Source organism: Borostomias antarcticus (assembly GCF_949987555.1).
Source record: "Borostomias antarcticus genome assembly, chromosome: 15".
Taxonomy (NCBI): Eukaryota; Metazoa; Chordata; class Actinopteri; order Stomiiformes; family Stomiidae; genus Borostomias; species Borostomias antarcticus.
This window is the reverse complement of record NC_140248.1, coordinates 19,802,855-19,814,465: the sequence shown is the minus strand read 5'-3', so window position 1 is coordinate 19,814,465 and position 11,611 is coordinate 19,802,855. Positions and strand designations below refer to the sequence as shown.

The window sequence follows — 11,611 nt, the reverse complement described above, 5'->3', positions numbered from 1 at the left end:
CGAGGACCTACCCACATGATGTAGGTACAGTTCTATTAATACATCCATGGTAGGTACTCTTGTTTTATATACCCGCATTTCCTTTGTTGTAGTCTGGGAAGTGAGCGTGGAGAAAGCTTTATTACAGTGGTCATTTATATTGTAAAAACAAAGTGGAGTGGACACATGGTGTACAAACAAGTTTATTGTATTGTATTGGAGGTGCATTGGACAGGGGGCAGTGGCAGAGCCTGAAATATCATCTGATCATACTGTTAAATACAAGTGGGGGTCACTATAACAAATGTCATCAAGATAAACAATCTTAAAAGGGGGCAGACCACATCTTCTAAATGTGTCTGGACATCCACAATTGAATTCAATCTTCATGAAAAATGTAGAAACATGTAGTGACACAGAGCTTGATTTCTCACATAACATGGACTACGCTACTATTGCCACCTATCAGTCTGCATGTACTGCACAGAATGTTAAAGGCCAATCCAATAAAATCGTATTTTTACACATTTCAATAGTTTCATGTAATATCCTGCTTCCAAAAATAAACATCAGAATGCCATGAACCTGTCAAGTTATCACTGCATACCACATTCCTTCACAGTCCATTCCTAATAGTACATCTGCAACCTGGTGCTTTACATAATACATACTGTACCTTTTCATATAGTCTATTTTCTCCTATGTAACCCATGGATGTAACCAAGAGAATCTTTATTCCTGTTAGGGACATAAATCAGTCATCGTGGGAGTAGGGGAATTTTGTTACCAGAGATCATTTCAAAATAATAATAAACAAAACAAAGGCGCTGACCATTTTGAGTTTTAACCTCTATAACATTATTGATTTAGTCTAGACAATCTTGATTAAAAGTGCACTTTAGTCCAACAATATGTGTATTCTGGGTTGTAAAATGTTTTTGTTTATACTGATTGACTGTCAGAGTGAATAATGGTTTAACGGATGATGCTGTGAGAAGGATCGTGCTGTACAAAAAGCTTACTTCCCAGGGACAAAGTGTATCCATCATGATAAACTGTGATTAAGACCAGTGTCTGGTAATAAATTAGAGACACCTTCACTGAATCAGAGGTGACATAGTGATACCACATATTGATGAACAGGACAAGGAACCCCCAAATTCACATGTATACACAAATACCCCAATACGTGTCCCAAGGAGCCCTTGCCGTAACATTCATCATTAAACACTCTGAACATTTAGAGCCATGTAAACAAAACAAGTAATACATCAGCCACATTCAAAGCAGCCCTGGTTTATGAGATCCACCGTTCAGGTGGATCATCTTCACGAACATCTAATTTCCTAAATCCTCTCAGGTGTACAGTATGTAGGCAAAGCGCATGTGGATGGAAGTGAAATGGGGGAGATATCACAATAACCACACAAAATTCTACGCTTCACTTTAGCTTTATATAACAGCCCAATTTGTTTTTCTTTTAATGTCTGAAAATTACCCTCTCCAACACACTGATAATTTCTGTTACTTTTTAAGCATGTCTATAGTTCAATACTCATCACAAAGCTGTTGATTTAAGATGGCTGCCAAACTGAGCTGCTGGTCATCCTTCAGATAGAATAGGTGTACTTATGTGTGGGACAACATAGTCAGGCTTCAAGATGTGGAGGGTAATCAGTCCACAAGAACCAGATGGAGACTCAAGAGCACCTTGGGCTGAGCGCCCTTTAAGGCAAAGGCTTGGACTTCAGTTCATTACAGCACATGTAACATTAATATCCATGAGACAGACATGCATTTGTTCAAAAAGACAATAGTTCAAATCCACCTAGTCAGTTAAAAAAGCAGCACCCGACGAACCACATACCCATTCACTAGAACTGCTACTTTCACGACTAGACAACGTTCTAGAATGTGAACACAAAGCCAATACTATGTTTTCAGGCGTGTTTGAGGACCATAAATGTACACGTGTAAAGCCAGAAAGTGGGACTATAGATGTTCAGGTTGCTTGTTTTTGGTTTAGCTCTGTGAAATTCCTTATAAATACTTGGCATTTTACTTTACCAACAAACATTGTAAAATAGCCGGGTGTATAAGAAACTTAAAATCATCATGCATGTGGACCAACAACATATATTTTGGAAAGTAATGTTCTAATTCAATAGCCATGTTGGTAGATTTAGGTGCAGATCAAAATAAGGACAAGCCTTAATGCAGACGTAGACTTTAGAGTGAGGCGGCAGAAGCAGGCGCTCTGAAACAAATTTGGTCCATGAATGAAAGCCCTTTCCAGCCAACTCCCTCATTGCATTGGACATTAAAAGTGTGAAACCACTAAAAAGTATAAAAGAGTTACATCGGAACAAATGAAAAGGTAAGATGAACATAATTTGTGGCGTATCATAACATAATTGGTTGTGAGGGGGGAATCCCACCGGTCAACCATAAAATAGAACTAATTTACTTTTATATAGGACCTTTTCTTATTGCCTGATGTACAATGTTTCCTTTTACCCTTCTCATGTCCCCTGACAGTCAGGACTGAAGGTGATGATGCTGATGTTCAGAGATGCAAAGTGTGTGACAAAAGTTCCCTTCCTTTCTCAACACCATGCTGGGGTTAAGTCACAGAAGAGCACACTCCAGTGAAAGACAGAGGGACTGGATCCATAGCGTTCCATGGATGACAATACATTTCCCTAAAACCAAGTGTCCCGCGGCAAGGCAAACCCTGATATGGATGGAGAGTGTCTGCGTATTCAATACATGTGAGCTGTGAACATCAACGCGTTTCTATGTGCATGGGCACGCACCTGTGTGTGTGTGTGTGTGTGTGTGTGTACGTGTGGTGTGTGTGTGGCCTACGCAGGTGGGCCAGCCCCATGGTTCTGTGACAGAAGGAAGGACTGGACCACCTCCTCGGTGGCCTGGGGGCTGGTGTTGACGTCTTCCAGGGCATCCGCCACAGCAAACTGTCGGTCCCTCAGGCGATTCCAATTGGATAAAATATTGTGGTACTCAAAGACTTTCTCATAGTTCCCCACTGAGTTGTACAGTTTAATTAGGCCTCTGTAGTCATATTCCAGTCCACTGTAGCCCTCGCCAAACAGCTTCTTACCTACGAGGAAAAACAACACACTCTTGTAAGAATAATAGAAGAATAATAGAAGTCATAGAAGGATGAGTAGAAAAACGTGTGACGAGATGCCCAGTGGCATCCCACCTAGTGGCTCACCGATAGCAATGGAGCGCAGGTAGAGCCTCTCGGCGTCCTCATACTGGTTCATGTCGTAGTTGTAGAGGGAGGCCAGGTGGCCCACAGACAGAGCCACCTCGTAGTCCTCCTGGCCCAGCAGCTGCTCCTTGATCTGGATGGCCTTGATGTGCATCTCCTCAGCCTCCTAAAACACCCAAGACAGGTTAAGGAATGCATCGCAACCACATATTAGTTTGCTATTCTTGCCCTTTGCCTTCAGCACTAGATTATGCTTAGTCACTTGTTTTAGGAAGGAGATGCACTTGTGAGTTCTGGCAAGTAGTAGTACATTGGCTTTTCCTAAGTTAAATGCAAATATTGTTAGTAGCTTTGGATAAAAGCATCTTCTAAATGACTGTAATGTAAAAAAAATGTAATGTAACATATAAACGACTAACGCTCCAGGAATGCAATGCCCATTTGACATTCATATATCCACTTCCTGCTCCAAAACAACATTATAGGAATTGTGAAAACACACGGATGGCAGGTTAGCAGCTTTCTAATATGATGAAAGTGTGTCTCAGGGAAATATCTGTCCCGTTTCACTATAGATTTGGGGGAGGTGGGGGGTAAAAAGACGATGATCTGACTTTGAACTTGCGCATGGACTGGTAGAGACGACCCAGGTTGCCATAGTGTTTGGCCGTCTGGACATTGAACTCTCCGAAAGCTTTCTTGGCCAGCTGGAGAGAGGACAGGTGGAGATCATGCGCCTCCTGAAGAAGCCTCTCCTCCGTCTCCTTGTTGTGGCAGTCGATAGCAATCTCCTCCAGGATCAAGGCTGGGAGAACACGGCACAGGGGAATACGCCCGGTCAGCAGAGGACTAGCTCAACCTCTGAGCATCAAAGTCACATTAGATGATTTCATTATTTGATTATAATGATTTTGATGTCACATCCCAGATATCCTCTAACAAAAATGACCAAAGTGCTCAAATGTGTGTGGGTCACCCAAAATCATTGTACACAAACAAACAGCACTTTTGCAAAGGAGCTGTACCTTTGACTCTTTTGGAAGAGGCCAGCAGCAGATGATCCTCGGGGAGAATGTGAGTGATGATGTCTATAGCACGCTCTGCGTGGAATCTGTGGAGAACAACGCCAGAGGACCCAGCAGTAGCAAACATTGCACTCAGTGACACAACTATGACCAGTGCTGAAAGCACAAACATTTCCTAGGAAAACGAATAATCCCGGGACATAGGTCAGACAAGGTTTCACAAGCACGCACATCCACCCCTCTAACACTGCAGCGTCACAGGCAGGGATACTCACAGTGCATTGTCAAATTTTCCAGAGCTGTAGAGATGCACGTAGGAAGAGTAGGCTAGGTCCTCGTGAGCAGTGGCCACATGGATATTCTTCCCCCCGAAAACAGACTGTCGGATATCTAGAGCCGTCTGGACCAGCAGAAACAGAGTTATATCAGACAAAATGTCGGATATCTTTGCCCTCTTGTGTACTGTACAACCTGAATTGATTTTTTTAAACGGACTCCCTCACTCACCTGGTATATTGCAACAGATTGGCAGATGTTATCCACATTCAGCAAATAAAACCCATAATCGAGGAGTGTGTCTGAATACTTGGGATGCTTGTGTCCAAAATGTTCACTGCAATAGGAAATGGAAACAGTTAGAAGATATTGGAGACAAGAGGAATACTAGCCTGGTGAGACCGTCCTGGTCTGGTGAGCTCAGTTTCTCTCTGCAGGTCTGGACTTCACCCCATCTTGAACAATTTCAGTGGGCGGGAGTACTTGCCTTGACAGACTAACTCTTCAGACAATGAGTGTCACAAAACTTTTGCCAAATCCAGTCAGAAGAACAACGAAAACGTCTTTTCCTCCGAGAAACTCTGCATACTATTGTTCTTGTTTAATTGTTATTGCTGAGTCTATTTCAGCATTACTGCACTTCCAATCCAGTCCAACTTTATTTATAGAGCACATTTAAAACGACAAGAGTTGACCAAAGTGCTTTCCATTTCAATCAATGCAAAAAACACAGTAGACAACACAATAGGACAATAGAAGCATAATGAAAGACAATAAAGAGCTACTCTGATACTCAGCATTAAAAGGCCAGGGAAAACAAATGTGTTTTTAGTTGGGACTTAAACAGTGGAAGTGTTGGGGCAGCCTAATGTGGAGGGGCAGCTCGTTCCAGAGTTTGAGGGCTACGATGGCAAAGGCTCAGTCCTCCCTGTGTTTTAGCCTAGATTTAGGGACGACGAGGAGCGACTGGTCAGCTGACCTGAGAGACCGTAGTGGGATGTACGGATGTAGGGTGTCAGCGAGATAGGGTGGGGCCAGACCATTCAAGTCTCTATAAGCAAACAATACAATCTTAAAATGAATCCTAAACTGCACAGGAAGCCAATGGAGGGAGGCAAGAACAGGAGTAATGTGTTCTCGTTTACGTGTCCCTGTCAGTAGCCGGGCAGCAGCATTTTGCACTAGCTGGAGACGTGACAGCGAGGCCTGGTCAAGACCAACAGAAAGGGCATAGCGGTCAGTAATCGAGGCGGATGGACACAAACGCATGCATGACTCTCTCAAAGTCACGAAAGGAAAGAAAAGACCTGACTTTAGAGAGTTGCTTCAGCTGAAAAAAAGCTAGACCTGACCACAGCATTAATCTGTTTGTCCATTTTAAGCTCACTCAATTTTCACCCCCAGGTTGGTTACTATGGGACTGACATATGACTCAAGTGGGCCAGGGTCTGGAGGTACAGTGCCAGAACCACTAGGGCCAAACATAATAACCTCAGTTTTACTGTCATTACAGTTTAGAAAATTCAAGGCCAGCTATGCTTTGATGTCTCTGAGACATTCCAACATGGGTTTAAGAGAGTTAGGGTCCTCACGTTTTAAAGGCATTCTTATGGCTGTGTTTATTCTACTAACGTTAACATTACTGCTTATTGCTTTGGGAGACTGTTTTGCCCCGGGAACCAATCAGGGGCTACGTTCTACTAGGGGGGCAGAACAGCAGTCAGAACACAGTCCCCGATTGGCCTGGTGAAAACGTAATCGGAGAATAATTGTTGGAGATAGGGGGGGGGGGAGTCCAGACTGATGTTCTCACAGGGCTAGAGGAAAACAACATCACATTTAAGAGAGTATAGAGCAAAACGAAAACTCACCGAGCCAGAAAAACAGCATGCTTTATCAGCTGCTCCGCCTTCCTGAACTCCCTCTTCACAACACAGGCCTGTCGGTGAGAGGGAAGGACGATGTGACACCCCCGCATCAGTGAACAGAGGCTTGTCTATCCATGCAATTGAATGTGGCATTGCCATGAATATGGACTGGCCATTAGTGTGTGACAAGATGAAAACTCTTCCAATTAAACAATCGTTTACCGTATCAAGTCAACGTTACTTTAAAGGCCAGCACACATTGATCTAATGCCTGTAAATGTAGCAGCAACATCTTTAAGAGTTAAACTACATACAGTACAGTAATGTCCATACCTTTGAGGCTTGCCTGAGGACATCCACCACAACCTTAACAGGTAAGCCCGTGGTTATCTCCCTCATTGCCTCTATGCACCACCGATATGCCTGCAAAAGAGAATGTGAAATCTATATGAAAACCTGAGACAAATCATAACTTTACTGACCATATAAAGGCAGCATTCATATTATCATATTAATATAAGCCTGCAAAAATTAATGTCTGTCAGGAAGTGTGTCTAGTTGTTCAGTATTCTACGTTATACCACGACTACTAGTACTACATTGACACACGTACCTCATCGTAGTGGCTCTTGGCAAAGAGCAGAGCACAGAGCTCTCCATACAGTGCAGCTTTGTTGGCCTGGTGACCATGTTTGGCCAGCTTGTCCATGTACAACTGAGCTAATTTGACAGTCTCTTCACCAAGATGGTACTTGCAATTACCATTACGGACATGTAGCAACCTACAAGGAGATGGCAACACTTAGACTTGAATGAACTGTGTGAACTACTTTGTATTATTCTAAAGGACCCTTGTCCCCACTTCCCAAGTGAGCTTTTGTGAGAACAGCTAGGATGGAAGGATAACAAAGAATACATATAATTTTAATGCTGCGTTGGATTATAACTCAGAGGTCGGTCTTCCTACTAGGAAAAATAAAATAAAACGGCACGTCAACTCGGAGTTCCTAATCAGAATCTCAGGTACAATTTCTCCATCCCCAATTGTCATTTTACGTCCAACATGGCCACATCGTAAACGGAGAGGAAATCTCACCAACTGTATGAATGCCATTTTTGACACATTTTGGATTTTTTTTCAACTTAGTATGTTTTCAGACCAATCAGCATACCAATACAGTAGTTTGTTAAACTCATACAATTAAACGTTAACGTTGTTATTAGCCGTTTTAAGAGTACCTTAGTATGTTAGCTAGCTGAGCATCCCATGTTTTTCTGACTTTGCAGCTTGAACGCATGTAGGTCGGAGATGCCGCATTCCCCACTTCTGACTACCCACCTCTGACAGTCAATGAACAAAGCAGAAGTAACAGGACTGACCTCACACAGCATTCCACAGCGCGGTACCAGTGCAGAACCTCGTCATGCAGTGTGCACAGCTGGAGACATGACAGAAACACCTTCTCTGCATCGCCATACCAGCCAGCATCCGAGAGAAAGCCACCTATAAGAAAGAGCCAAGAAAACATTGTCACCAGTGGCTTATATCAATCAGAGACCCATAAAACAGGAGAGCCCACTGATAAATGTAACCTCTGCGTGGACAACGAATGATGGGCGCCTATCTGTAATTTAGTTTGGCTCATCAAGCTGCATTAGATAAAACAAAAGCTGTGTTCGGAATCGCTCCCTCGTTCCCTCACTCCCTATATAGGGTTCACTACCTAGGGAACGGAGAAAATGTAGGGTACATGCGCTGTTCCCTGGAAATCAAGGTGAATTGTGGGTAATAAATAGTGGACTATATAGGGAGCAAACATTCCGTGGAGAATTCAGACACTACAAACAAAATGGCTGACGCCCTATATAGTGCACTATATAGTGAATAGGGAGCGATTCCGAAAACAGCTAAAGTCACATGTAGAGTGACAGGTGCCTCTAGTGACAGGTGTCTCCAAAACGTGTGAGAACATTCTAGCAACTTCTTGCTGCTGGCAAAATGTGCTCAATTGATATTCTCTTGCATTTTGATTCATACAGTACTGAGGGTTAAAGGGGACCCACCTAAAACAAAGCCAAATTGGATGGCCTTCTCCTTGACATGGGCATCTGACTCTGCGATGTAGGAACAACGTCGACTGAAGGAGTTAGCCAGGACAGACGCTACTTTAACGCCATGATCCATCAGGGCCTGGAAGCAGTGGTGCAGCAGGTGTCTGAAAGCAGTTTTAATAGCACATTCTGAACACAGACATCCACTGACAAACAAAATGCAGTCTAAAAGTGAATTTGATTCACTGAAAGCAAGGGCAAAAAGGCCTGTTTGTCATATAGATAATGTGGCAATAATACTGTAGTATCTAGTTTACCCAGCTGGAGAATCCAACCTTCCTATTGACCAAGGTTCAACAAAGGAGGTGAGTGAGGAAAGTCTCCTTAACTATTGTAACACAAGCTCTCTCTCTCTCTCTCTCTCTCTCTCTCATCCTATCCCTTTACATTATTGTGATGAGGTCTGGTTTTAATTGTTATTTCCACAAAGAACTAGGCTTACCTTTTGTCAGCTGCTCTAAGAACTTTGGCAAAGACCTCCAGTTCACAGAACTCCCCTCCCAGCTGGCAGAGGCGGCCCTGTTGGTAAAGCTGGGATACAGGACAGGGAGAGAAAGAATGGGGACAAGAAGAGAGTACTTAGTTAAACATAATTTACTTGGCAGAGAGGGTCAATGGCGTCCTTTTCTTGCCAAGTCTGAACACCACAATTGGTGCATAATAAGTGGCTTTTCTTAAGTTTTAATTCTCTCTATTACAATATTATGAAACTGCAGTAAACGTGACCATGTTGCCACTGAAGCACCTCGATTAGCTGACGTCAGCCGAGGTTAACCGTAGTAGTAGAAGCCATAATAACAGGCTAGCTCGCTTATATGCACTAGCTAACACAGTTAGCACGCTAGCTAGCGCTAACTGCAGTCATGATCTGATGATTAGTTCTGATAGAGAACCTGGACCTACCTTGTAGTAAACATCGAATTGAATATTCTCAGGGAGGGAACGGATATCTCTTCTTGATCGACTGTAATTATCCACCACTGCAGAGATCGCTGTGTTGTACAATGTCTCCGGGATCCATTCGAGCTCCGCTGCCGCCATGTTATTTTCCTGATAGTTAGCTTTCTGGACAGCAACCAACTCTGGGCCAGCAACACCCCCTGCTTGATCGATGGCAGCTAGCTAGCCGCCTCGTCAAGTTATAATTCTTTTTTTCTTGCACCTTATCATGTAGAAGAATAGTTAAGACTACTATCAACGCACAAGCATGCACTATCTGTCATTCTTCGCCAGGCAGGGCATTCATAGGGATTAGCCAATATACATTTTTGACAGCTCCTCCACCCTCAAGCACCTGACGTCAGTACGTACGACGCTATCACGTAGATCACAAGCAGGGGTGAGTTCAATCTGAAAACGGTGTGTACCGTTTTGCTACATTTTCCGATTTGAGCGATTTGTTTTCTCTAATTTGGTGGGTATTCCGATCAGCTCGGTGTTCGAACGCACCACCGGTTCCGTTTCAATAAACGTTTTGCTCCGTTTTATCGTGGTGAACTCACCCCTGGGGTAACCTTGAGTCCCGAGTGGGTAACGAGTTGCTTGTTAAACTCACTCCCCCCTGAATACCGTCTACCCGCGCTGGTGAAGAGATAGCTTTTCATCTGTGTGGTTAAAACGGTGCTTGCAACGTGGGAGACTCAGGTTCAAATCCACCCCAATCAGAAATGTATGGGTTACATTGGTGCCGTGACCTGGATGTCCTGTGTGGAGTGATCTTAGGGGGGTGAGTGTAACCGAGTGAAACAGTCCTTGTGAGGCCCAAGTAGGTAACGAGTTGTTGGTTAAACTCACTCCCCCAGTATAAATACCGTCCAATCGCACGGCCGCACCAGTTAGACCCAGGTTCACCCCTGGGCAAGCAGAAACGTATGGGTTACACAGGCTCAGGCTTGACCTCCTGACATCGTGGCAAATTGTGGCTCAAATTGCAAAGCTGCTAACTAATTGCCAATAGTGAATTAATTTAGCAAGTGTAAACCTTTGAAGATCATCGACGATGTAATAACTTTTAGAATGAGTGCATTCTCCAAGTGAGGGGGAATAGGCTACATGGTGGATCGTTGTGAGGTTAAAATGGAGTAAGTTGAGCTGACCCCCACTGAAGGAGCCGGAGGAGGATAATATTTTAAATTTGCAGAGGGTGAGAAAAAGGGAGTCAAAAGTAGAAAGAGATCTTGCTGAGCGGATTCAAAACACCATCAGTGAATTCTATCTGAAAACGGTATTCACCGTTTTACTACGGTTTCTGGGATGAACGGTATGTTTCCGTGAAACGGTGTGCAACAGGCTTTTTAGGTAGGTTTTCTCTCATTTGATGGGTGTATCAGAGGTACCCAATCAGCAGACTAATATATAAATCCTGCCATATCATCTCAGCTGCGAGACCTGAAAAGACCTGAAAATATACAGTAACAGGGACTTTGGTCCAATGACCATGGAGAAATGTGTGCAGGGTTTATTGCCGGCCGACTATCATGCAATGTGGAAAAAGCTACTTAAGTGTAGTACAATAGTTAGCAAGCTAAGTTGTAGCGTAACAGTGAGTCTACTAAAACACATTCACCAAGTCAAGTCAGTTGTACAATTTGAAAATGGGTGCTCCATCTAAGTTCAGTAGCCTATGGATAGTGTCATACCATGCGGTTTTACAAATCACAATGTACTGTCAGACAAATTCATTCATGTGTTAGACTTTGACGACCAGGCAGTTGCATTTGTTTTTTCTTATGGCTTGTACAGCCGAGTGGCCAAAGATCCTCAATGGTCTACCCAATGTATCAGGCACAACAGCCAGTATGGTTGTGATGGGACTGTATGTGGCCCATGAGGGGACACAGTGAAGGACAACCCCAAGGTGGCCATCGAGGCATTGGCTCTTGTCCTTAGCAGTGGCAGCAGCGTACCAGATGGTGATGGAGGAGGTGAGGATGGACTCTATAGTGGTGTAGAAGTGGTTCCTGGAGGGATGACAGGTTGCAGCCAACCATGTCTGCTCTGCTTTTCTGTCCCTTCAGTGTAGCTAAGTCTGATTAGTGAACTGTGTTGTGTGGAAGGTGGAAGAGGCCCAGACTGATCCACAGTGGCCCTGTTACGAGGAGCACCGGACAAGA

At 43.8% G+C, this 11,611-nt stretch overlaps 1 protein-coding gene across 1 annotated transcript; it reads right to left on the bottom strand.

Annotated features, from left to right (window-relative positions):
- Nucleotides 1-164: 164 nt before the first annotated feature.
- On the bottom strand, nt 165-9,765 carry LOC311318595 (amyloid protein-binding protein 2). Its single transcript, XM_084449963.1, has 13 exons — nt 9,402-9,765; nt 8,941-9,029; nt 8,451-8,602; nt 7,767-7,890; nt 7,000-7,168; nt 6,720-6,809; nt 6,390-6,457; nt 4,750-4,855; nt 4,518-4,642; nt 4,243-4,328; nt 3,832-4,022; nt 3,218-3,383; nt 165-3,100 (listed from the first exon to the last, which is right to left on the bottom strand). Exons 1-13 carry the CDS (start codon nt 9,537-9,539, stop codon nt 2,844-2,846), a joined length of 1,761 nt encoding a protein of 586 aa, XP_084306089.1. The 5' UTR covers nt 9,540-9,765; the 3' UTR covers nt 165-2,843.
- Nucleotides 9,766-11,611: the final 1,846 nt, after the last annotated feature.